Source organism: Galleria mellonella, unplaced genomic scaffold (genome assembly GCF_026898425.1).
Source record: "Galleria mellonella isolate WM207_F2 unplaced genomic scaffold, CSIRO_AGI_GalMel_v1 utg54, whole genome shotgun sequence".
Lineage (NCBI taxonomy): Eukaryota > Metazoa > Arthropoda > Insecta > Lepidoptera > Pyralidae > Galleria > Galleria mellonella.
Genome location: NW_026442114.1, coordinates 960,556 through 986,663, shown reverse-complemented (window position 1 = coordinate 986,663; position 26,108 = coordinate 960,556). Strand labels below are relative to the sequence as shown.

At 33.8% G+C, this 26,108-nt stretch overlaps 1 protein-coding gene across 1 annotated transcript in view; it reads right to left on the bottom strand.

The window, feature by feature from the left end:
* Positions 1-26,108, bottom strand: part of LOC113513854 (uncharacterized) — a 99,436-nt gene that overhangs the window by 50,990 nt on the left and 22,338 nt on the right. Inside the window, exon 2 of the mRNA XM_052898827.1 lies at positions 23,999-24,300. Coding sequence (XP_052754787.1) covers positions 23,999-24,187 — 189 coding nt within the window. The 5' untranslated portion in view covers positions 24,188-24,300. The remainder of the gene's footprint in view (positions 1-23,998; positions 24,301-26,108) is intronic.

The window sequence follows — 26,108 nt, the reverse complement described above, 5'->3', positions numbered from 1 at the left end:
ATTAAAATTTTATCAAAATCAGTTCCGTAGTTTAGTTATTAAATAAAAAAAAAAATTATTATGCTACAATTGAAGTTAATTTTTTTTTGTTAGATAATGTAAAATTATTAATAGTAATCTACGGTTCTTTTTTTAACTAACATCAAAAAGAAGGTTGTTAATTCGGCTGTATTTTTTTACGTTTTTTTTTACGTCAACTCTGTCTGTTCTAAACTGATTTAGAAAATTCCAAATTTAGTGTTAATCAAAATAATTGGTTTTCTCTCAATTGAAGTCGTTTTTTTTAGAACATGATCTTTAATTATTAAGTGAGATATTTACAGTTATTGATGCAGACATATTAAACGCCATACATAATTAGATTAATTAGGTGTTACCAATTTGGTAAATTATGAGAATAACCATAACATCAAAGGAAACAATGTATGAGGATATAATCATCTGATAAACAACAATATGTCGGTATTCTAATATAAACTGTATCGTCTTAGCATACAGCAGGTTTCGCCTTGCAATTTTGAAGAAAAATAACTTTTCCCCGTAGAGTGTGTGTATCCGTATGTGTATCCTCTAGCTTGTAGTATAATAGGATTTTGCGAGAAATATTAACGTTTTCTTTTGTCGCATGCTGGAAAATTTCTTCTCCGCATAATAGAAATAGTGTTTTATAGTCAAGGAGACACTTAACATATATTTGTATGAGATAATGATATAACATCAAAAGCGTTCACATCGAGACTTTTCGAAGTCTAATAATGTCGGAATAATAAAAAAAAATCTCTGAGAAAATGCTCTATTAATCTTACTAACATATTAACATTGTAACTAGACGATGTTTATATAGGAAGATATTAAAGAAAAATTAATATGAGGAGGTCTTAATAAAATCAATGGAGAACAAAATATATTGAAATATTTTTTTATTTTTTTCTGGGTGTTTGACTTTATGCTTTGGCATCACACAAAAGTTGATGCACTAAATGAGAAGTGGTTTTCATAGTTGTTTCTGAGGTTTGAAGGTCTAACTTAACATCTGATATAGGTTTTATCATGATACTCTATCTAGAAATAGTTTCCTTTATTAATTATTTATTACCAGAGAAAGATTTTGTACAAAAGTCGTTTGCTTGGGTACCTCTGTCCCATTCGTATTTCAACCGTAAAGCATGAACCGTAAAACCGAACCGTGTTTGCATGGCTGTGTTTCGGTTTGAAGGATAGGATATGGCGTAAATTTACAGGGTACAATCCATGGTACTGCTCATGTACCTATATAGGCGACGGTTACAACTTTCCATCAGGTAGGTCGTCAGCTTGTTTGGCATGGTTTGATTATTGCTTTGGTATACATTTACACTTAACTGTAAGAGCTGCATACGCCTCTAATTGATATGTTCATCTAGACTTGACTTTAGAAAGAAAGGAAGAAATATTTTTATTCAATTAAACTTAGATTTAAGCATATTTGAATAGTAATTTTTCATTACTTACTTATCTATGTATAACATTGTACATAATGTGTTTAATTATTGTGAACGTATTGTTGGGGTATCTTTTATAAATAAATAAATAAACAAAGTAGCAGGCAAAAAGATTACGCAATAAGATTATTATTAAACTCTCATTTGATTTTGTAATGTCAGTTTGTAATGGATAAACTCTAAAATACCTAACCAGTTTTAATATTTTTTTCACCTGCTCAAACATTAATACTTAATATATTCATTTATTAAAAACATATAATTAGACTAATATAAAAATATATTTTAACATATTAAATAAACAAATTCAGCCCAACTAAATTATAGATCGAATAAAATTTGCAATAAACCCAAGAGGATCGCCCCTATTCGATTCGAGTTTTGACACGCTGTACCAAATATGGACGTAGGTAATTGTCACAAACAATTTTAATTACATTCGGGGTTTCGCTCATTTTGATTGCAAATACAACGCAAAGGTAATAAATGTTGGACTTCATTAAACAACTAAAATGATGACAATTGACAGGATTCATTTGGGATTTATGCACAAAAATGTTAGTATTTACTAAATACTAACATTTTTATGCATATTTTTAAATACACAATCAGGACATTTCCATCATAATATTGAATGCCCAAAAATGATATAAAAGAACAATTCCCCTTTAAGTTGATCATATCTGGATACCTTTTTGATGTCCATTGCAGAAAAATTTATTTTTTAACCATTTTTCCTTTAATTTCAACATGAATTATATCACCTTGATTTATTTCACCAATAAAAAAAATGATGCAAAGAAGGGTTCACACGATGAACAAGCTTCTACAGGTAAATAGTACCTGCATACCTGCTCCTTTATAGTCGACGTGTCGACACACAGGACTAAAGTGGGCGGTGTCTTCGTCTGGCAGCTCTGGCGGTCTCTTCGTGTACCCTCATACTGTCACCATTATTATCTAGAGCCATCCTAGACAACACAACGTGGTGCAATCCACGTCGAAACGTCAGCAATAAAGAAGCAGGTATGTAGGTACTATTTACTGTAAAAGCTTTTTCATCGTGTTAAGTCCCGATTGTGTATTTAAAAATATACAACGAAGTTTAAAATTAACTATTTTCCTGCATGTTATATTCCCACATAGTCAACGATAACTACACAAAACATTTTCGACAACACCATTGTCTCCACCATCATTATCTCTGCCCCCATCCCCGCCCGAACCAATGTCTTCGGGAGCAAGCAGAAGCCCGCATTTTGAGGCGAGACGCTGTGACGCAAAGCGCCACACCCTCTGAAGACTTCCGGATGAAGGCGAAACAATTGTCGGAAACGACAAACACAGTAAGTTCGTTAAATTCTCGTTGTGCATACATATAGTTTCCTGCGGCTTTGTCCTCGTGATTCACATTATAAAGTATCCTTTGTATGACGTTAGGATATAACTTACACATGTACCAAATGTCATTTAAATCTTAATAATAAAGATCCAGTGTCACGATGTTCGTTCAGACTAATCTTGAAAACCTCTCAATCAAAATATTAATAAATTTAAAACTATGTTGATGATACTACCGTTAATTGTACGCTACTAAACATTGGCCACCACTGGGGGATTGTGCCAGTAGTTGCCATGCTTGGCAAGTGGGTTGGCGATCACAGGCTTTAGTGATGTTTTAAGAGGGACGCTGTTGTCGAATATAATATTCGTTTAGTCGCCACTTAGGACACCCACAGGAAAGGAAGGGGTGGCCTATTTTCTGTCTGTATCACATGGTGTTTTTTTTTTATTTTATGTTAGGCCAAACAACATATTTGATCTTAATTGAGAGATATGATTTTTATCCCAATAAGAAAAAAAAATGAATCCAGTAGGTGGCGCAGGTAGCGCAATGTTTGCCGAGTCATTTAGTACTATTATATATTGCCCATAAAACGAATAACATTTTTTTAGTTAGTTATACATTAGTTCTGTAAGTTGCACAAAATTGACAAGCTCCACTTTTTAAATTGGTTAATAACTAAATATTATTTCTCACGAAAAAACCGACTACAATTATGGCAAAATCGGTTATTTTAATCTAAAAACTAAACTACTAAACCATTTTGATAAAATTTTTATGAAAGAAATCTGTGAATATATCCTTTCAGGTAAAAAATAAACAATTTTCCAAATGGGTTTTGAACTGTCAAAGTTATAAGATAACAAACATAAAAAAAAAATCGACCGAATGGAGAACCTCCTTATTTTTGAAGTCGGTCAAATATAAAGAACCTTTCATACTATTTCACCATATTCTGAAGTCATTGCCTTATCGCAACGGGTCGAGGTAATTTCATCCGCACCATACATTGCCCGTGTAATTTAATGGTCTAAACACCATGCGTACATTATTTCTCCGCCGTTGAGCACGAGATGGTATCTATAGTGTTATGTTTTTAGTTTTCATAACAAAACACGTTAAGATAAAGAAACTATCGGAAACTTATTACTGAGCAGATAGGAAGTTAGAGCGAATAAGTACTGATATCAACTAGGCATGGGTAATTCCGATCCTCGGGGCGGCGGATGCTTAGGGGCATCCAAAGCTCACCAGTTGGGAAGAGGATCGTGTGGACGGTGTGCAGCATATACCCTGCACACCTGAGCAGAGCTACCCTTTGGTGGGTCTCTGGCAATGTCGTGGTAGATTGCGAAATTGCAATGCCGAGGGATCCCTCGGCATTGTCGTTAAAGAGACTAGGAGGTATATCGTCAGGTTGTTTAGCCGGTAGGAGTCCGACAGTACCCACACGGGCCCTAACCTGTGTGGGTCTGCATGATGCATTTTTCCTGAAGTTAAAAAAAAAGGCATGGGTAATTCTATATTACTGGAGGAAAGGGATTGTTAGCAATGGAGACTAAGAATCCCATTGCTAACAATATACCCAACCAGGTCGACCTCCTCGCGGTTCTCTCTGGAAACTATCATGGTTAATTCCTGATGAACTCATCATGATGGGCTAACTGGCCTGTTTTCATTCTCATCTATCACCCTTCACTGGTGCTCCGCCAGCGTATCCCGTTAGCGCAGGCGGGGTTACTATACCATTTTCACCAAGCAAAAAAAAAATTCAATATTACTGATCTGATATCTATATATTGGGTTCCTCTAGACTTGAATGGCAGGAAAAAGGGCATCATCCAATTTCGATATCGCCCATATCAGTCGGATATCTGTTTTCGAATATGTTAAAAGTTATCCAATATTATTTTTTTGATAACAGATTTTGGACATATTCATTCATTCATTGTCACAATTGAAATCTTTTTTGTGGAGCAATATCTTATATTCTTATATATTTACCAGAGGGAGACTTTGTACAAAAGTCGTTTGCTTGGGCGCCTCTGTCCCATTCGTGTTTTTAACATGAAGCAGTTGTATTTGCATGACTGTGTTTCGGTTTGAGGAGTGGGATATGGCAGTGAATTTCCATGATACAGAGAAATAACATCTGAGTCCTTAGGAATGGCAACGCATGGGGGTATCGTGGGCGAAATAGTATACTCTGTTTAATCCATGGTATTGCTCATATCTATATGCGACAGTTACCACTTTCCATCAGGTGGGCCGTTAGCTTGTTTGCCATTTTAAGTTGACTAGAAGAAATTAGACATAAGTTTTTTTATAAGTTTAAGACACCTTTGCTAACATTGTTATTAACTTATTTTTGTTACTGTATGTTTTAGTGCAATAAAGAATATATATATATATATATATAGTATATATATATATATATATATATATATATATATATATATATATTTATAATATGGCACGTATGTTATATATATTATATTAGCAAGAACAAACAAATATATAACAAATATTCTCATATTCTATTCTATTTACAAGAGCCTCAAATAAAATTTGTGTCTTACTCTATTTGAATATTAAAAGGGCTTTTAGAAGACGCTCATAAATTCCTATAACACCCATTAAAGAGATTTGAAAGCACATGTTTTGTGTGTAACCAACGAAAACTGTGCTTCTCTCAATATATTATTCATTTTATACCGAATTCTAAGTATCTAATCCTTATTTTAAATATTCTTTCGTTTTCAATTTTTTATAGGTTTTTTTTTTTTAATTTTAAACCATAAGAATTACTAGTTGCTTCTTGCAGGTTTACCCCCGTTATGTATATAAAGTATTTTGTGTGTTTAGTTATGGTAATGCCTTCAAAAAAGATCTTTCAATTAAAATCCATTTAATGTTTTTATAAATTTTCATATTTATATTTTAATATAATAATTACCGATTTAACTTACAAGTAATTTAATCGAGAAGACTTGACTAGTTTCGGGACTCATTCGGGACCCTTAATGTTAAGCGGCTGTAACGCGAGAAGTTACGGAGCCCAGCCGTTCATATCTGAAGATTTCCGAACGCCATTTTACTTATCTATGACGGTGCAACGTACGTCAACAGCCTTCGCTCAGCGAACCGAGGTACGCAGTCAGGCTCGTGCTGGCATCACAGCCACGTTGTATTGCATTTTTTTTAATGGGTGTTAATGGTATGGTAACCCCATCTGCGCTATCGGTATACAATGGTGGGGCACCAGTGATAGATGACTAATGAGGATGAAAGCAGGTCAGTTAGCCCATCCTGACAAATTCATTTAGAATTAGCCATTATAGTTTCCAGGGGGAACCACGTGGAGGTCGACCTAACAGGGTATATTGCTAGTAATGGGGCTATTTGACCTCATTACTATCAATCCCTTTCCCCCATTGTATTGCATTGTAAGCAGTCAGTGGATGCAGGTGACTCAGGACGGTTCCTTATGGCAGTATATGGGGAACGCCTATGTCCAACAGTGGACAGATAACGGCTGAAATGATGATGATGATTCATCATATAAATCCCGTGGTTTTGCCTGCATAGATCAGTACCTAAAATATTCTATGTACTAAATTAAAAAATAACCTACTTGTGGATCAAATTTTATTAAAATCCGCATAGTAGTTTTTGCGTTAAAGGGTAAAAAATATCCAGTCACCCTTACAAACTTTCGCATTTATAATATTAATAGGATGCCACTGAAAAATAATAATCAATGTAATTTTAAGGTACATGAACAATTTCAATTGTGTACTCATATAGACATGTTATTCGATCATGCGAAACTAATTAACATTCAGGCTTGTTGCTATTTAGAACATACTCGTATATATATTATGTATAATAATATATTATAATATAATAACAATGTAATTACTCTGATCATTTCCATGACCTACTTACAAGAACGTTAAGTTTATTGTTATAACTTTATATGGTAACATAGAAATTTGTTATATTTTAAATTTTATAAGTGTTTTACTTTTTTTTTATTACACTTTGTGGACAAAGGTAGCAAACAGGCTTACAGTCAGTTTGATGATAAACGGTCATTGTAATCTTTGGATGCTTGAAATAGCACTGACCCTGAAGAAACCTCAATACATACCCTTTTTAAATAAGCTCATGTGGTCATTATTTATAATTGTTTAAGAAAGTGTTTCACAAGAAAAACCAACTTTAATTGTGACAGAACCATTTTGATTTAAAAACTAGACTACTAAATTGATTTTAATATAATTTATATGAGAATAATCTGGAAGTATCACCTTTCATAACTGACTGAGTTATTATGCGACAAACATAAAAAAAAAATAATACGACTAATTTGATAAGGTCCTCTTTTTTTAACCTATTTAAAAATAACATAAATAAAATTACAATCTCTTTGATAAAATATATGTACTGAACGTCATTACATTTCTTACAACGCACTATTTTAACAAAAGCTGTTTTTTCAAGCATTTGTAAGTAGTCAATGTAGACGATATTAAACTAAGTATAAATTGTACTTACAAATCCCGGCAATCTACCAATCTCGCCAACACGGCATTTTACTCAATCTGCCTTGTATCCGACAAAAAATACCTATCGTCCCCAACAAGCCCTTACAACGTAGTTGAGAGAAACAATTCCGCAAATTAGGAACAGCATTGAGTTGGCGAGCATTGGCTGTTTGCGAATTCGGCTCCATAAACTCGAGCTCCGACAGTGTTGCCAATTATATCCTAATTTTAGGTAAAAATTTTGTATTTGCGAAATTTTGAGAAAAATGAATAAAATAGAATTACTCCATTCATTTTGAGTAATCTTTTCGGTAATTTTTTATGTTTATAACGTACAATAATATATAAAACCATTAAATATAATTAAGGAGGTAGTAACGAATAAAGAAATCAACGTATGCCGTTGTTCAGAGGTCACAAGGCAAAACAGATACAAATTTTTGATTTGGTAAAAGTGAATGAGATCGTATGTATTTAGAGATAAAATATTTGACATTCGGGTAAAATACTCAATCGCATCTGGCAACGCCGGCGCTCAGATCTGGACGCAAATGAAAAACAATAACGAGACGATTTGTCTTGCGGGCCAAACATCGTGTGGGTAGTAATTTGTAGGGACGCGTTTAAAGTTTGGAGTTTTGGGTTGTACTTCTACTTGTTAATGAAACATCGTTGGAAACTTGTTAAGGGAAAGTGCTAATAACACACGCCGTTTTATACATACGTATAGACGAGAAAGTCTATTGTCTTCCAAAATGTAAGTTCTCTTTCATATGAGTTTGTTTTAACAAGTTAGTCGTATTATTTTGTACAATATAATATATAAGGAATTATATTTACTAATGTTACATAAAGTTTTTCATATATTCATTTTTTTTCTTTTTTAATTTTAAATTCTTTATTTATATATAAATATTGTGTGTAATTTCGTTATTATAATTCTTAATATTTTTTTAACCCCTGTGTGGGTGTAGTCGCATATTTCTGTAGAACAAAGTTTCTTTCTTTCTTTTTTTTCTTTCTTACATTCTTTCTTTCTTTTATATATAACTTTTGAAAAAAACATAATATTCGATAAATCAATAAAATATCGCCGTGTGGTGTCGACATAGAACGGGCTACCCGTTCCTTTCCTGTGGGTGTCGTAAGAGGCGACTAAGGAAAATTAAGGGTCGAGGCATGAGGAGCAGCGTCCCTCTCAAAATATCACTAAAGCCTAACTGCGGATGCCAACCCACCTACCAACCGTGGCAAGTACTGGCAAAGGGGGGGAAAGGGATTGTTACCAATGGAGTTTGCCAGCCCCATTGTTAGCAATATGCCCTATTAGGTCGATCTCCACGTGGTTCCCCCTGGAAACCATCGTGAACAATTCTTGTTGAATTCGTCACGATGGGCTAACTGACCTACTTCATCCTCATCTATCATTTTCACTGGTGCCCCGCCGGTGTATACCGATAGCGCGGATGGGGATACCATTCCATTATCACCCATTAAAAAATATTGGCAAAACTCCCCCAATCTATGGAAGAAGCTTAATTCCAGCAGTGGACAGACAAATGCTGATAAGACGATGATGATGATGATGATGAAGAAATAAAATATACAGTTAATTCCAATTGACAGTGTGACTCCTGTACGTATGTTACAAATCATTATTAACAGTGACAGTTCCACAGGGAGGTTTTATATAAAAGTCGTTTGCATTCTGTTCCACTCGTGTTTCGTTTTGATTGGCTTGGTTTACGTGACTATGTTCCGACTTGAAGAGAGCAATATGACAGTGAAATTACAGAGTAAGGCAATGCAACGGTAATAAGGCATAACACCATAATTCTCGAGAAAGGCAACGACTGGCGAGTACTGTGGAAATCACAGTATATTGTGATGTTTTTTTTTTACAACACAGGGGGCAAACGAGCATGCGGCTCACCTGATGGTAAGTGACAACCGCCGCCCATGATCATCCACAACACCAGCGGCATTGCAGGTGTGCTGCCGGCCTTTTAAAAAGGAATATACTTTTTTCTTGAAGGTTATGTTGTCGTATCGGTTCGGAAATACTGCTGCTGGAAGTTGATTCCAAAGAATGGTTGTGCGTGGAAGAAAGTGCCTTGAAAAACGCACGGTGGCAGACCGCCACTCGTCCAGATGATTGGGATGAAACTTTAGTTTGTGGCGGGTTGTACGGTGGTGAAAATCAGCAGCAGGTATCAATCCGAACAATTCCTCAGAACACTCCCCATGATAAATTCGGTAGAAGATGCACAGAGATGCAACATCTCTACGCAGTTTCAGTGGCTCAAGTCGGACAGTAAGGCGTTGACTATCGATAATTCGAGCCGCCCGACTTTGAATGCGGTCTAACGGAAGGAGTTGGTACTGTGGCGCTCCTGCCCACAGATGAGAACAGTATTCCATATGCGGCCTGACTTGGGCTTTATATAATTTCAGGCGGTGTTTTGGCATGAAATATCGTCTCACCCTATTGAGCACTCCTAACTTTTTGGAAGCTATCTTAGCCTTCTCCTCCAGATGACCGCAAAACTGGACGTCGCAAGATATATCAACGCCCAGAATTCCTAGACTCGACTTTTTATCAAGGGAAGTGCCCTGAAAGTGAGGAGATACGACAAACGGCGTCTTTTTTGCGGTAAACGCGCAGACTTGTGTCTTTTTGGGGTTAAATTGGACAAGATTTTGTTCACCCCAGATCGAAACTTGATGGAGTGAAGTTTCGATTTCAGACACAAGTCTATTTCGGCACTCATCGGTATGTGCCCGCGAGATCTTTGCATGACCGGTATATAATGTATCTCCTGTACTGTCGTCTGCATAGCAATGAATATTACTTATCTGTAACATATCATTGATATGCAGAAGAAACAGATGTTATGTCTATAGTTAACTCTTGTCACTTTCCACCGGGTAGGTCGTTAGCCTGTTTGGCATTCTAAGTATCACAGAAATAGGTTCATGGGATTATTTGTATAGCCAGGACATATTTATATATAAGTAATTGGGACGTTAAGGAATCAAGAGGTAACAAATGATCTCAATTTTAGTTTTAAAAAATTAGCAAGAATTATCATTCGTTTTGTTTAGCTTAAAACATTAATAAATACTTTTTTTTATACAACTTAGAATGGCAAACAAGCTGACGGCCCACCTGATGGAAAGTGATAACCGTCGCCTATAGACATGAGCAGTACCATGGACATGACAGAGTATACTGTTTCGCCCATGATACCCCCCATGCGTTGTCATTCCTGAGTCCTCAGGTGTTATTTCTCTGTACCCAGTAAATTCACGCCATATCCCACCCTTCAAACTGAAATACAGCCATGCAAACACAACTGCTTCACGGTTGAAATACGAATGGGACAGAGGTGCCCAAGCAATCGACTTTTGTACAAAGTCTCCCTCTGGTAAACCTGTAGTTGCATTTTACAAGAACCTCAATTGGGAAGAGGAACCTCATCGAAAACCAAGACCATACTATCAAAAATGCACGACTGAAGAGAGAGAGAGAGAAAGAGAGAGATAATTACCTACAGTCTTAATATTACTTAAAGTAATATTAAGAAAGTCTTTAAAAGATTATTTCAAGTGATTTTCATTTTATCGCTTTTTCTTTATACTTTAAATTGCTCTATAGATAATACACTGAATAGTTTTAAGTCTGCTCTGTATAAAGCGATAAAAGACAAAAGTATTTCTATAGACTTTAAGAATAGATATTTAACGCATTATGTAAAAAAAAAAGTATTAATAATAGGGGGACCTGATTCAAAGAATATTTATTTGAAATAAGTTTAGAATTAATGTTTTAAAGAATTCTTAAGAACATTATTAATTTATTAAATAATTAAAAAATCATACATGTACCTAATATAAAACGATCTACACTCTCTTTCTTTCATGAAGTGCAGAAATATCAAATGTATCCTATCAATTAAAAATCTGAGAGTAAGTTTAAATATTATGATAGAAATATTTAGTATAGTTGTTTCTTAAAAATAGCTATCTCTATAATCTTAATACTAGATATAAATACAAACTTGCAGTTCCAAAGTTTCGTTTAGGAAAAGTTAATAGGTCTTTTGTGGGAATGGACATTAAATGATATAATAAGATATCGAAGGATATTTTGTACTTACCTTTGAATAAATTTCAAACTGTTATTAAAACACTAAACATATATACATATTACCTAGTTATATGTTAACAAAGATTTACCACAGTAACTGTTACGTTTCTTGCGGGCTCTTCTCAACAGATAACCACTATCGATTTAAAAGTGCTTGTAAACAATTATATTTTAATAAAGATGATTTGAACTTGAATTTAAGATATAACGAACACTACCCGTTAATAAATTTAGCAAATAAATTAGTAGGTAGGTAAATCATTGGTAGTTTTCGCCATGGCCAAGGATAATGAATACAGATTTTTTCTTAAAAAAGATGTTTTTTAAACTATAACACTAGCTTTACCCATTTAGCATTACCCATAATGAAACCCACTGTAGTATCGTAGCGACTTGCTCATAGAAATAATATGCATTACGCATATTCTTCAATATTAAGAATCATAAACTCTAGAGCGTAGATTCAATTTATGTATTTATGTATGATAATTAAATAAAAAAAAAATTAACAGTCAGAGATTGATAACTTATAGAAAAGGTCATAGTCTCTGCTAGTGACAGTCAAACCTCATTTTAAATGTAAGCAAACACACTAATGGATCGGAATTGAACAAAATATATAAATTAAAAATATATTAATTATTAACTCGAGTTATTATAAAGGTGTGGATTTTTTCCAACGCTTTAATATGAGCATTGCGTAGGCGATGGTAGATGAAGCTGTCAGATATTAAGTCCGACGCTTTTATATACAGTAAAGGCGACTTAGAAACTTTTGCTACCAGGAGGCGTCATAATCACACGAGTAGTAAAGAAGATGATAATAAGAATGATTGATGTTGAAGCCCTGTTATGTTATTGCAAGATATAAAATATAACTTCTTTAAATTTCATGTGTACTAAATAAACTCAACAAAACATTGTGGTGAGGTTATTTTGCGAGCGGTTCAATCCCAAGAGGACTTTATATCAGTCCAATACATTTTTATGTGTAGTTAACTTCGTGGCATCATTTGTTTTTTTTTTTTATTGCACTGTTGGAATTATGTTTATATTTATTATTTAAATGGTCGTTTTATTGGTTTTTCTATCTAGATCTATAACTTTATTAGGTTCTATGGAGTACATTTTTAACGAAACGACTTATAGACGGTATACAAGCAGATTTTGCTTCGCAAAAAGCGATATTAAATATAATAAAATTAATATTAATTAATTACCTCATTACTCTTATTTTAAAATACACAAAATGACCATGTCGTGATTTTCTTCCAAAAATATTTGAATTTAGAACGCAGATTCATGTCTTCAAATAGATCTTGTTGCGGATTAAGCAGAATTTTGCGCAACAAAGAAATAGTGGCGTATTTGTTTTAATAATCCTAAAATAATTAAACATGGATCCAACCACAACAATATTACCAATATTATAGTAGTTAATATAAATAAAAACTAATAAAATAATAGATAGATACTCTTTATTGTTTCCTCCAGAAGATTACAATAGTAAATTCATTATAAATATAAAAAATTACAAGAAATAATCACAATGAGAAAACAATGGGCGACCTTATCGCTAAGAGCGAACTCTTCCAGGCAACCTTTGGATGGAGGGGAGTAATTAAAAACAATTTGGTGGGAGGCACGATGAAAAATTCTGTTAGTTCTAAATATGGGAGATGTGATACATATAATAATATAAATATTATCCCTACTCATTAGTATATAATAATATACAGTAATATACGAGTATTACAAGAATTACGTCACATCTTCACCACTTCAGTTCTTCATACACTTTCTATTTTTACCCGACAATTATCTGGTAGAGAATGTTACATGGCTTTATATTCATCACTTGTACAAATTTTATTTTTAAATAAATATAAAAAAAGTATTATTTCATCATTTCAGTCGTTATTTGTTCACTGCTGGACATAAGCCTCTCATATAGACCGCCATAAAGAACGGCCCTGCGCATCCACTGACTCCCTGCAATGCATTTAAGGTCGTCACTCCATCTAGTGGGGGGTCGTTCTACATTGTATTGTTGTAAGTGTAAAACTATTATTTACTGACCCTAAATGTCAGGTTAATATTACCATTGCAGAGGGAGGGTAGGAGACTTTGTACAAAAGTCGATTGCTTGGATACCTCTGTCCTATTCGTGTTTCAACCGTTAAGCAGTTGTGTTTGCATGGCTGTGTTTCAGTTTGAAGGGTGGGATATGGCGTGAATTTACTGGGTACAGAGGAATAACACCTGAGTTCTCAGGAATGGCAACGCATGGGGGGTATCATTGGCGAAACAGAATACTCTGTTATGTCCATGGTACTGCACATGTCTATAGGCGACGGTTTAACCGACGGTTAAACCACTTACCATCAGGTGGGCCGTCAGCTTGTTTTCCATTCTAAGTTGTATAAAAAAAAATGTTTTTTTTACTCGTAAAACGTGTAAAAATGTACAAAGGAAAAATCAGTATGTTTTTTTTTTGGTATGTACATATTTATGATAAATCTTTTGTTATTTGTAAAAAATAAATTTTAATGATTAGCAGATAATTAATGCGCATCCGTCAAAAGCTACTCGCTAGACCCGTGTCATGTTATGAACGAACCCCAGTCAAACTTTTGTTTCGCCTGAGATAAACTTCACTCACGTATACGGACCTCTTGTTACCATCCCAACCTATCGGCTCATAATCAATCTTTTTCACACGAGTAAAAAATACTTCGCTTTATATTAAGGATAAGTAAGCTGAAGTGGCAATGGGCTGGTCACATAGCTCGAAGAACCGACAACCGATGGAGAAGGAAGGTTCTTGAGTGGCAACCCCGTAGGGGTAGACCCTTTTCCTCAGACCCCACCTGAGGGAGACTTTGTACAAAAGTCGATTGCTTGGGTACCTCTGTCCTATTCGTGTTTCTATCGTGAAGCAGTTGTATTTGCATGGCTGTGTTTCAGTTTGAAGGATGGAATATGGCGTGAATTTATAGGGTACAGAGGAATAACATCTGAGTTCTCAGGAATGGCAACGCATGGGGGGTATCATGGGCGAAACAGTATACTCTGTTATGTCCATGGTACTACTCATGTCTATAGGCGATGGTTATCACTTTCCGTCAGGTGGGCCGTCAGCTTGTTTGCCATTCTAAGATGTATAAAAAAAACCCTCCATTAGATGAAGTGACGACTTCAAATGCATTGTAGGGTGTCAGTGGATGCAGGTAGCTCAAGAACGTTGTTTATGGTGGTCTATGGGGGAGGCTTATCTCCAACAGTGGACGAATAATGGCTGAAATGCTGATGATGTTGATATCCGATATTTAATGTATACGTTCTTGGGCCAAAATATAGATATTGTAACTAATAATATATAGTTGTTGCTATATATCAATCCCTATACAAAATGCCTATGAAATCCCTTATGCGTTGCTATTTCTGAGCACTACGGTATTACTACAGCCTGTGTGGCCTATAATTTCACTGAAATACTCGTACGTTATCCTTGAAACCGAAACACAGCCTGCAAGTACACCTGCTTCCCATCAGTAACATATATATATATATATATATATATATATATATATATATATATATATATATATATATATATATATATTCAAATAAATAGATAAAAATCTAATATATCTATAAAACATATGTTCGTTTAATCAATAGATCAATGTATTTTCATACGACTCAATTTGAGACTGTACAAAAATTGTCCATTTTTTTTTAGCTCCCCGTAGGAGTGCATTTTGTTTCCGGATATTAATTTCCAGGTTTTTTAGCTAATTTAATTTCCTTCTAAGTTTTACTCACTCTTTACTACCATGTTCGCTTCATTCCTCATTTTTCATTCCACTTTTTCCCATTAGTCGTAACGATCTTATTGGTTTAAAAAATTTGTCCATTTGGGTACCTGCGTTCGATTCTTATTTCTACCATGAAACAGTTGTTTTTGGCAATGTTCTAGTTAGAAAGGTAAGATATGGCATTGAAATAATGGGTACAGAGGCATCACACCTTAGTTCTTAGGAAAAGAAATGCATGAAAGGCTTCATAGGCGATTCTGTTATGTCCATGGTACTTTTTATACCTGTAGGCGACGGTTACCACTATCCATCAGGTGGGCCATAAGCTTATCTAAGTTACATAAAAATTTCGTTGTTTTTTTTTTTTATAAATGTATGTTCGTGTATTCTGTCAGCATGTTTTCTATTCAAATACAATTCTATGCCGTTGTCAGTATTATAAAAATCATACAATTTATTTCTAGAGTAATCCATTATTGTATTTATCCGGCACTATAAATACAATTGAACTAACTCGCCGGTCTGTGTTTATACAGTAAACACGAGTTGTGAGGTGAATACAATACTCAGTACTCTATTTAGATTGACCTTTCCCTTCGCTACAAATTATCAACATTAGTAATGCGAGTTAAATAAATACTCTGTAATTTATGTAGAATATAGAATAGAATGTAGGCATTTGCATTAATATTGTATTATATTTAATGTTTGTTATATGTGTTATAATGCATAATGCTGTTGGTGTTCCTTTAAATAAATAAAATAAATAAATAAAAATACACATTAACATATTTGCTGAAATAGGAAGCATTTTTTTCTTAAATGTAACAATATATTTTTGATAGAAACAAAACAAACACCTTTCCATTTAATTTTTAAATAAAAGTGACTTAAATAATATTATTTTGAAGTATATACTCTCTATTATAAATATTTTCGTGGATCTAATCGAGAGAACTTGAATTTGTTTTTCAAACAATAATACCTTTGATGTCATTACTCTTATCACAATAATCCATTTAACATCACATGGACATCATCATTTCAGCCTTTAACTGTCCACAGCTGAATAATCTACCTGCCTCCACTATAAGAGGGGTTTTGCCAGTAGTTGCCACACTTGCCTGGCGGGTTGGTAACCGCAGTTATGTTTTGGTGGTATTTTAGGAGGAATACTGCTGCCCAGCCTTCGAACATTATATTCCTCTAGTCACCTGTATCAACGGGAAAGAAAAGGGTGGCTCATTCTATAATGGGACTCAGCCTTGGATTATTCTCCATAAAAGAATGCTTACTGCTTTATATGGTAATCATATTAAGGATTATATTTAAAAATATTTTTTTTAACTGAGATACAGATTGCCTTAAATAGATAGATAGATAGATAATTTATTTACATTACTTACAGCACACAAATTACAATAAAAAAAATACACATAATACACAGCAAAAGAGATAAAAGAATGAAAATAAAAAAGCACAACTAAAAAAAAAACAAAATATATAAACTAATAAAATATATATAATAAATATAATAAGATTAATAAAACTTAAAATACATTTACAGATATTTAATTAAATTCATTTCAACATTGTACCAAAAGTTTCTACTATAATTTTCACTTTAATATCTAGCAAGTTTACGGCGCGAGGAATGTACGCGTCAATCTAAGAGTTTGAGTTCTAGATTAAATTTAATATTAGCAAGGTGGAGCTTTAATGGTGTCAAAGGTTGGACCACTTAAGTTATACTAAGTTCTTATGGGCTTAGTACTTGCTATTTACTTTAAAATTGGATTTACCCATTTAGATAGAAAATAATATTTATTTAATTTACATATTACATTATTTGATAAATGATATGACTTGAATTAATAATTTATTTGCATAATATGGTTGAAATATAATTATATATTTAGCCACATTGTTTTAATGGTGTACAAAATGTTGTCTTGTTTACATAGATACATTTTAGATAATTTTAGACCTTAATGTAACAATATTTATTCTTATTACAATAAAAAAGATTTAAAACGTGACAAATTTTTAAAACGTATGCATACGTAACTGAACAAGAGTGAAATGATTGTAATAAATATAATGAAATAATAGTATGTCTTATATACGTGTAAGTATATAAGACATACTTTTATATTTTTTATTTATTACGATATAGCGATACGTCATTATGACCACATTAGTTCCTCTCTATATAACAGATTAAGCAAAGAATTATATGTGTAAATTCAAATATAAATGTTTAAAATTTCTCCAATCTTTATCTTATGATGATACAGAAGATCTTATAAAATTTTCAGAATAAATTTATAACTTTTCTTACACTTGCATACACACACAAATTCGCACACACACACACACACGCACAGACACGCACACACGCATGCACGCGCAAACGCACAACACACACACACACACACACACACACACACACACACACACACAAACACTTTTTAAGTTAAAATGCAGGCTGCATTTTTAATTTTTGAATTTTTTTAATTATTGTAGTTGCTAGACACAAAAAATGTCTTCATATAACTAAACTGTACATCACACACACTGATTTGTTTCGAAATCCTACAATGACAAGAAGGGCGTTGATATTCGCGACACAATTTTTTACTTCTGCAGACATCATTGTTTGTCAATAGTATTGTAATCAATGTTTTTGTTCCAAATAAAGAATTATTTGAAACTTTTAATAATTAAGACAAATAAATATAAGAATATATATTAGTATGTCTATATATAAACTGTTACTAATACCGTATTCTAGTATTCTGATTCTTCCTAAGATTGACTGAGAGAGAATGCTTTTAGCATTAAGTCCGCCTTATACACATACGTTTAATAAATAAATAAACAAAATACACGATTGCGAATAAAGATGAATGAAAGAGAGGAGCATATTACGTCGACCCAAAATAAATAATTGGGACAAGGTTAGGAAGATGACGTTGTTTGTCGTTTGAAATATGCATGCAAATGTACAAGTCATTGTTAGTATTAATTAGAGTCTTATCCGTCTTACCTGCATTTCATTCTTTTCTCTACATTCTCATACATAGTCACATAAAATAATATTACTAACGTTGTTTCTCGGATCACTTCCACTAGATGGAAAGTGGTGACTATCGCCTATAGACATGAATAGCTTTATCGGCATCAAGATGTTCATTAACCCATTATGCGTTACCTTTCCTGGTGACTAGGGTTCCGTAGTTTGTAATTTCTCTGCCATATTGTCAATCCGAAACACATCAGTCATTTGTTTCTCTCTCTCTCTCTCTCTCTTCGTCCTCTTCATTACTGAAGGTCGTGTCCTTGAAAGGTGTCTGTTGCCTCTCTTATGATGTTATTCCATTGGTTTCTAAGCTTGTTTAAATTCTGGGTTGGAGACATGAAGTTCTCTCTCTTTAAACAAGCGGGAAGAAGGAATTGTCAGTAATGCGAACTACCTGTCCCATTACTAGCAATATACCCTGTCAGGTCGACCTCTAAGTAGTTCCACATGGAATCGATCGTGCTAAATTCCAGGTGTATTCATCACGATGGACTGACTAACGTGCCTTTTCATTCTCACCTATCATATTTCACTGGAGTCCTGCCAGCGCAAACTGATAGCGCTGGCGTGGTTACCATTCCGTTATCATTCACAAAAATAGAAAACAAATGATAAATAAATAGTTCGGTAGATACATTTTCGTTACTACACACAATGTTGCTTAACTTACGTATATTACGTATACAAAATAATATTTTTTGTTCAAAACAAAACAACGGCCGTATGCCACATGAATAAACAATAATTATTAGGTAGATATTCCGACTGGGGATTTTGGGATTTCCAATAATGTATGGCTATTGGAAATAATTTCATATTGACCGCTAACTGTATTTGCGTTTAATTACTTTGCTAAACGTTGCCTGTTTTATTTGAAAATAATGAAAATTTTAATTAATTTAATTTAATTGCCTACCTGATGAATATTACCGAACAATAAAATTAATGATAAATACTAGCTAATGAGATAGAGTTATTGTTTTATTTATTAAACGATGCTGTATTCGAGTATCGTACATATAAATTTAATATAACATTTCCGCGTTAACGTGATGATGAAATCAATGCGGAAATCATCACTTAACTGTCTTATGGTGGACATAGAACTCACCAATAAATGTAGCTATTATTAGTAGCTGCCACGCTTAAGAGGCTTAACAACCGAAGCTAAGCTTTGGTGATGTTTTAAGAGGGACGTTGCCACTCATTCCTCGATCATTAAATTCCCCTAGTCGCCTCTTACGACACCCACGGAAAAGGAAACGGTGGTTCATTCTTTCCCGGGATTATACGGCATTTGTATTATATAGAAAACTTGCTATTTTCTCGAATTTATAATTAAATAAAATAGATTTGTAATGAGAGCGACATGATTAAATGAACCATCTCACCTCGAATTCGAAGATAACTCATTTACGCCTACAAATATTAGTTCTTATTATTATGGTTGGATTAGTGTACAGAGAATTTTGATCTTTATTTTTATAATTATAGAGAAACTTATTAAGAAATCACCGGATTAATAAAGCCTTGTCGACTTGAACATTACCTAAACAGAGGTTTATGCGACGTAGGCGTTCACAATAGAGGGCTTTTTGTGAAATCCCACGGGAAAAGAAGGAAAAGATTCAGCGTGGGCCGAAGCCAAGGTATTTCCTTCTAATACCCTCTCGAGCCAATAAATAGGTAATGGCCTAAATAAATTAAATTGATTAAGTATATCACGTGAGATGTACGAGGTCTGTCCGGAAAGTTCGTATAAAAGTGTTCTGGAATGCGAGAAAGAGGAGTGGGGAGGCCAGGTAAGCGCAGGACCCCTTCCTTATGTCCCTAACAATGCTTCAGTTCTGGTCTGACCGCCGTGCGGTGCGAACTGGCTTGTCACGCCATCTGTGAAGTTACCTCTTAACGAAACCCCGTCGGCATGGAGCCCGCTTCCGTTGAAGAGCAGCGCGTCGTAATCAAGTTTCTCTCGAAACTCGGCAAGAATGGCCGTGAAATTTTTGCCGATCTCAGAACAGTTTATGGGGATGATGCTGTGAAGGAACCAACCGTCCACAAGTGGCTAAAAAGATTCAGAGAGGGCCGAGAAAGCGTTCAAGATGACCCACGTTCAGGACGTCCTTCCACTTCACATTCCGACGAAAACGTGGAAAGAATTCGAACTTGTGTTAATGGGGACCGTCGTTTAACGGTCAGACAGGTGGCTGAAGAGCTTAATTTGGGCAAAACCGTGGTCCACGAAATTCTAAGAAACGAACTTCAAATGAAAAAAATTTGCGCCAAGATCGTTCCGTGAGTTTTTGAGTAAAAATTCCATTACGGTGACCGAACACCCCCCCTATTCGCCGGATTTGGCCCCGTGTGACTTCTTCTTGTTCCCAAAAACCAAATTGGTACTTCGGGGGCGGCATTTGGGGGACATAAATGAGATAAAAAAAGCTACGACGGGGCAGCTGAGAAACCTACAACCAGAGGACTTTCAAGGAGCCTTCTCACAGTGGAAACGGCGTTGGCACAAGTGCATTATGTCACAGGGGGAGTACTTTGAAGGGGATAAAATTGATTTACCTGAATAATTGTAAATTAAATTTTTAAAAAACTTTTATACGAACTTTCCGGACAGACCTCGTATACTGAGTTTGATCTATTGATAGGTTTTATAATAATTTTTGACTTGTCGTATTTTTAAGTTTTGTTTTTATAAACAAAAATAATTGATCATATTTATAAATCATATTGTCTCTGTGTTTGTTATGACACCGTTCATAACTTACATATGTCGTGCTATTTATTTATTTATTTATTTATACTCTATTGTACATAATTATAATTTATTTTCAATAAAGATGTACAATAGGCGAAGTTAACTCTTCTCTTACAGCAAACTATGAGTGGAAAGAAGCATTAATTAACAGCAAGCAGTATGCGTACAATAAAAAGAGGAAACATGGTGTTTTTGGTTATGGTGTTTTATAAGGAAATTAGGATTACTTAAATATATTAGTATGTATTATAGGTGGTTAAGTAAGTTAGTACTTACATGCTCACATTCAAAATATACAAATAACCGTATAGAAAGGAAAATTTTGTACAAAATCCGTTTGGTTGGACACCTCTGTCCCATTCGTGTTTCTACCGAAAAAAAGTTGTTTTTTAGACATATGGTGCGGTTTGAATGACAGAATATGGTAGTAAAATTACTAAATACGGAGAAGTAATATTTTAGACCTCAAGAATATAATTAAGTGATAAGTATTATTAACATAAACTTTATTCCTTTTTATTTATTTTTTTACTCGCTTTCGCTTTAAACTTAATCTTGCTGGTTACTCTGAGTTAAAGATTGTTTCATTTGCTCTTCTAATACAATTAATAATAATATAATAATAATAATAATATATTAATTTATGTCTCCTCACAAACAACTTAAATTTACACATAGGTATTTAGGATAAAATAAAATTAAAATAATATGAAACTCTGCTGTGAGGAGCTGGTGTCTGTAATAGGTTAAGACCTGTAGTACTGATCACCAGGCCCCCAATCGATATGTGTTTAAATAATAATTAGACATAATACATTCCATTGAAATTACACAATCCAAAAATAAAAATAAGAAACAATAATTAATAGTAGGAGATAAAAAAAGAACAATACAGTTAATTGTTTATTATAGTATTAGTATTATAGTATTTATTTATGTATGCACTTATTTATACATTTATTATGTTTATACTAGTATATTTATATGTTTATAATAATTGAGTATATTAAATATTACTTTTTATATTTCCTCAATTCAATAATGCACCGCCTACTTATTTCTCCGTTTGCCCAATAGTTAAAAAGTAAAGAATACCGTCCGGTATTAAATCTGCCATATGTAAATAGTTTCACTGTGTATTACAGTTTAAGTAAATATGTATAACTTTTTATCAAGTAGATCATCAGTTTGATTGCTATTCTAAGTTGCATAGAACCTATTTGTTAATTCTAGATTTCATCCATCCATAATTATGAAATTTTATTAAAATACTGTAACTCATATTGTTAACATCTGTAATTATTTATACGTATGGTTCCCGTGGGTGTCGTAAGTCGTGTTACTACCGTGAAAAAGTTGCATTTGCATGGCTATGTTTCAGCCTGAAAGGTGGGATATGGCAGTGGAATTACAGGGCATCCAGGTATAACACCTTATTTCTCAGGAATGGTAACGCGTGAAGGTTTTTTTTTAATGGAAGATAATTCAATGGCTACCCTACCTGCGTCAACAGTATACGCCGGCAGGATACCAGTGAGGGATGATAGGTGAGGATGGAAAGGCAAGTCAGTTAGCCCATCGTGAATATGTAATTCCGCATGATGGTTCCCAAGGGGGGGCACGGAAAGGTCGACCTGACAGGGTATATTCCTAGCAATAGGACTGGTAATCTGCATTACTAACAATTCCCCCCCCCCATGCATGAAAGTTATCATGGGTGATACCAGTATACTATAGTCTATGATATGGGTTCCTGTCACAGGGTGATAGTTACAAGTTTCTAATAGGTGGCACATTGGCTACTTTGTCATATTTAGTTCCTAAAAATGTAAAATTAAATAATTATTTAATTCTGTCTACCCACCTTGTATGTAATTTGTTTTAGAAATAATAAAAAATAATAGAAGTCATTTAAGAAAAAATAATATTGGGAGTCTTAATAAGAGAAATAGAAGTCGATACAATCATTTTTAAAATTTATATCTATATGTCTCTATATGAAACTACTGTATTAAACTGAATGTAGTTTTCAGTTTTTTTTTTTTTTTTATAGCACAAAGGCAGCAAACAAGCATACAGCCCGTCTTACGGTAAACGATTACTGTAGCCTATAGATGCCTGCAACATTAAGGATGTCATGTGCACGTTGCCCACCCACGTTGTGTTTATGAATGTCTAACTTAAAATCTGCTGCAAGTTTTATCTCAATACTCCATCTAGAGGGAGACTTTGTACAAAAGTCGATTGCTTGAGTACCTCTGTCCCATTCGTGTTTCAACCGTGAAGCAGTTGTGTTTGCATGGCTGTGTTTCGGTTTGAAGGGTGGGATATGGCGTGAATTTACTGGGTACAGAGGAGTAACACCTGAGTCCTCAGGAATGGCAACGCATGGGGGGTATCATGGGCGAAACAGTTTAGTCTGTTATGTCCATGGTACTGCTCATGTCTATAGGCGACAGTTAGCACTTTCCATCAGGTGGGCCGTCAGCTTGTTTGCCATTCTAAGTTGTATAAAAAAATAAAAATCTAGAAGTGGCTGTCTACTTTCAATATCCACGCGTACGAGGTTGTGGACTAAATCTTACTTATATTATAAAGAAAAAAAATTTGTTTTTTCAAAAATTTCTCAACCATTTTTAAAATACGTTTCACTTATATAAAGATACATTACCAACGAGTAATAGCATATATTAACATAATAACCATAATATTTTCAAAAATCGTTTTCGGTAAATCGGGTCGGATTGCTTGTAATAAAAAATATAGAAAAATATTATAGTGAAAAAATAACAATGAACTCACCTGATAATGTGTTTGTACAACCACGGCCCTAAAAACTATTGATGCATCTTGAACTCTGGTCTCAAGTGGCTTCTCCGCAAACTTTGGACAGAGACTGTCACAAACTATTGTCCGGAACAAGAATAGAACCACCACTAATAAATCTCTGTTAGAAACTCTGCCCATTGCTGGACAAAAGGAAAATGCCATGTTTAACGTTATTTCTCAACGATTAGATTACATTTTTGTATGGCACGTCCATCGCACTACACAGTTTTGCTTTGCTCTTCTTTTTTTCTGACGTTTCCTGGTTTGCATTTTATCTGTAATAAGTAAATATTCGGTTATATTCAGTAGTGGATAAATTACAATTTATATATAAACAGGTTAAAAATCAACATTATGGCTATCCATTAGATTATATATTGAAATTGAAATCATTTATTTGCTGAAATAAGGCACATTTTTATAGGTGTTCCTTTACAAGAAAAATAGGCCAATCTTATTCTGCCACACTGTAGGCGTGCAAATATAAAAACTTATTACACAAAAAATTAAAATAATTTCATCATAATAAAATATACATATATATAGATAGAGTGTCTCCTTACAAATGCTTCGAGAAAAGCGTTTCATACAATTTTGTGTGATAAATAATTATGAGTTTTTCCTTTATAACTTCTATATTTATTTTATTTTATAATTTTTGCATCATGCGTAAAAACACATTTTATTTTGTTCATCATCACCTATCATCACTCACTGGTGCCCCGCCGACGTATACAGTTACCGCAAGCGGGGTTCCCATTCCATTTTCATCCATTAAACCTAAATGGATACTGCAACAATATACATTTTGGGTATCGCTATTTATCATAAGCAAGTTCATGTCACCATGCTTCGTTTCTGTTTAAATCTTGACTAAACAACTTAAAATTAAAAATAAATTCACGATTTATAATACCACTAGCTTTATCCCGCGGTTTCGGTTGTAGTTGTATCACGATGTTGAATAGCATATGAATGTAATATTTCTCAATAACTGAGCTATTGAGTGTAAAATTTATTTTTTAAATTAACTGGTAACTCCAAAAGTTAACGCGTACTAATGAATAATAAAATTCACCTATTTTATCATATTAGCATACTCTGTTATGTCCATGGTACTGCTCATGTCTATAGGCGACGGTTACCACTTTCCATCAGGTGGGCCGTCAGCTTGTTTGCCATTCTAAGTTGTATAAAAAAAAAAAAAAAAAATAAAAAAATAAAAATAGTCAACCTTTGGAAAGCTGAAAGAAAACCCTAGAATGTTCAAAGGTAAAAACCGTACAGCTAAAGATAAGCTCAATAATATCTAGAAATGAAATGAAATTTATTTGCTAGAAACATTGTAGAAAAGGTGTCGCATTTATGAAGTTTATAAGATGTCCATTATGTTTCGCCACATCAAATGGCACGCAAATATTAATTATTGAATTTATCCATTGGCCATTTCATACAGGTACATTATATATTTAATTTTCAGTTCAGTTAAAATTGAACGTAAAATACAATTGAAAATAACTGTATGCACGTACATATGTATTAAATATATATAGCATATATATATTATTATATTATTATTATAGCCTTTTATCCACTTCCGTGGTCCCCAAGGGTAAAAGCCTCCTCCATCTTTTTCCACTTCTCCTTATCTATAGTAATACTTGTCCATTTTTTCCTGCTATCTTTATTATGTCATCTGCCCATCTCTTTCTTTGTCTTCCAACATTTCTTTTTCCTGCTGGGCCTCGCCATTTTGTTGTTTGGAGAGTCCACCTTTTATCTTTGTACCTCACTATATGACCTGCCCATCTCCACTTCTGTTTCATACTATGCTGAAGAGCATCTTTTATTTTGGTTTTCTTCCTAATATCAGTGTTTCTTATTTTCAGCATATATATATGCAGCCCCGTAAATTTTCGTATATCTACTTACCCATGACAAGTATATAATTTAAATCTATTATAGATATTTAATTATTATTAATTTAATTTAATTTTTATTAATTTAAATTCCATAAAAATCTATAATATCAGTTTCCTATTCATATCCATCGATTATACGATACTATTTAAAAATTTACGTG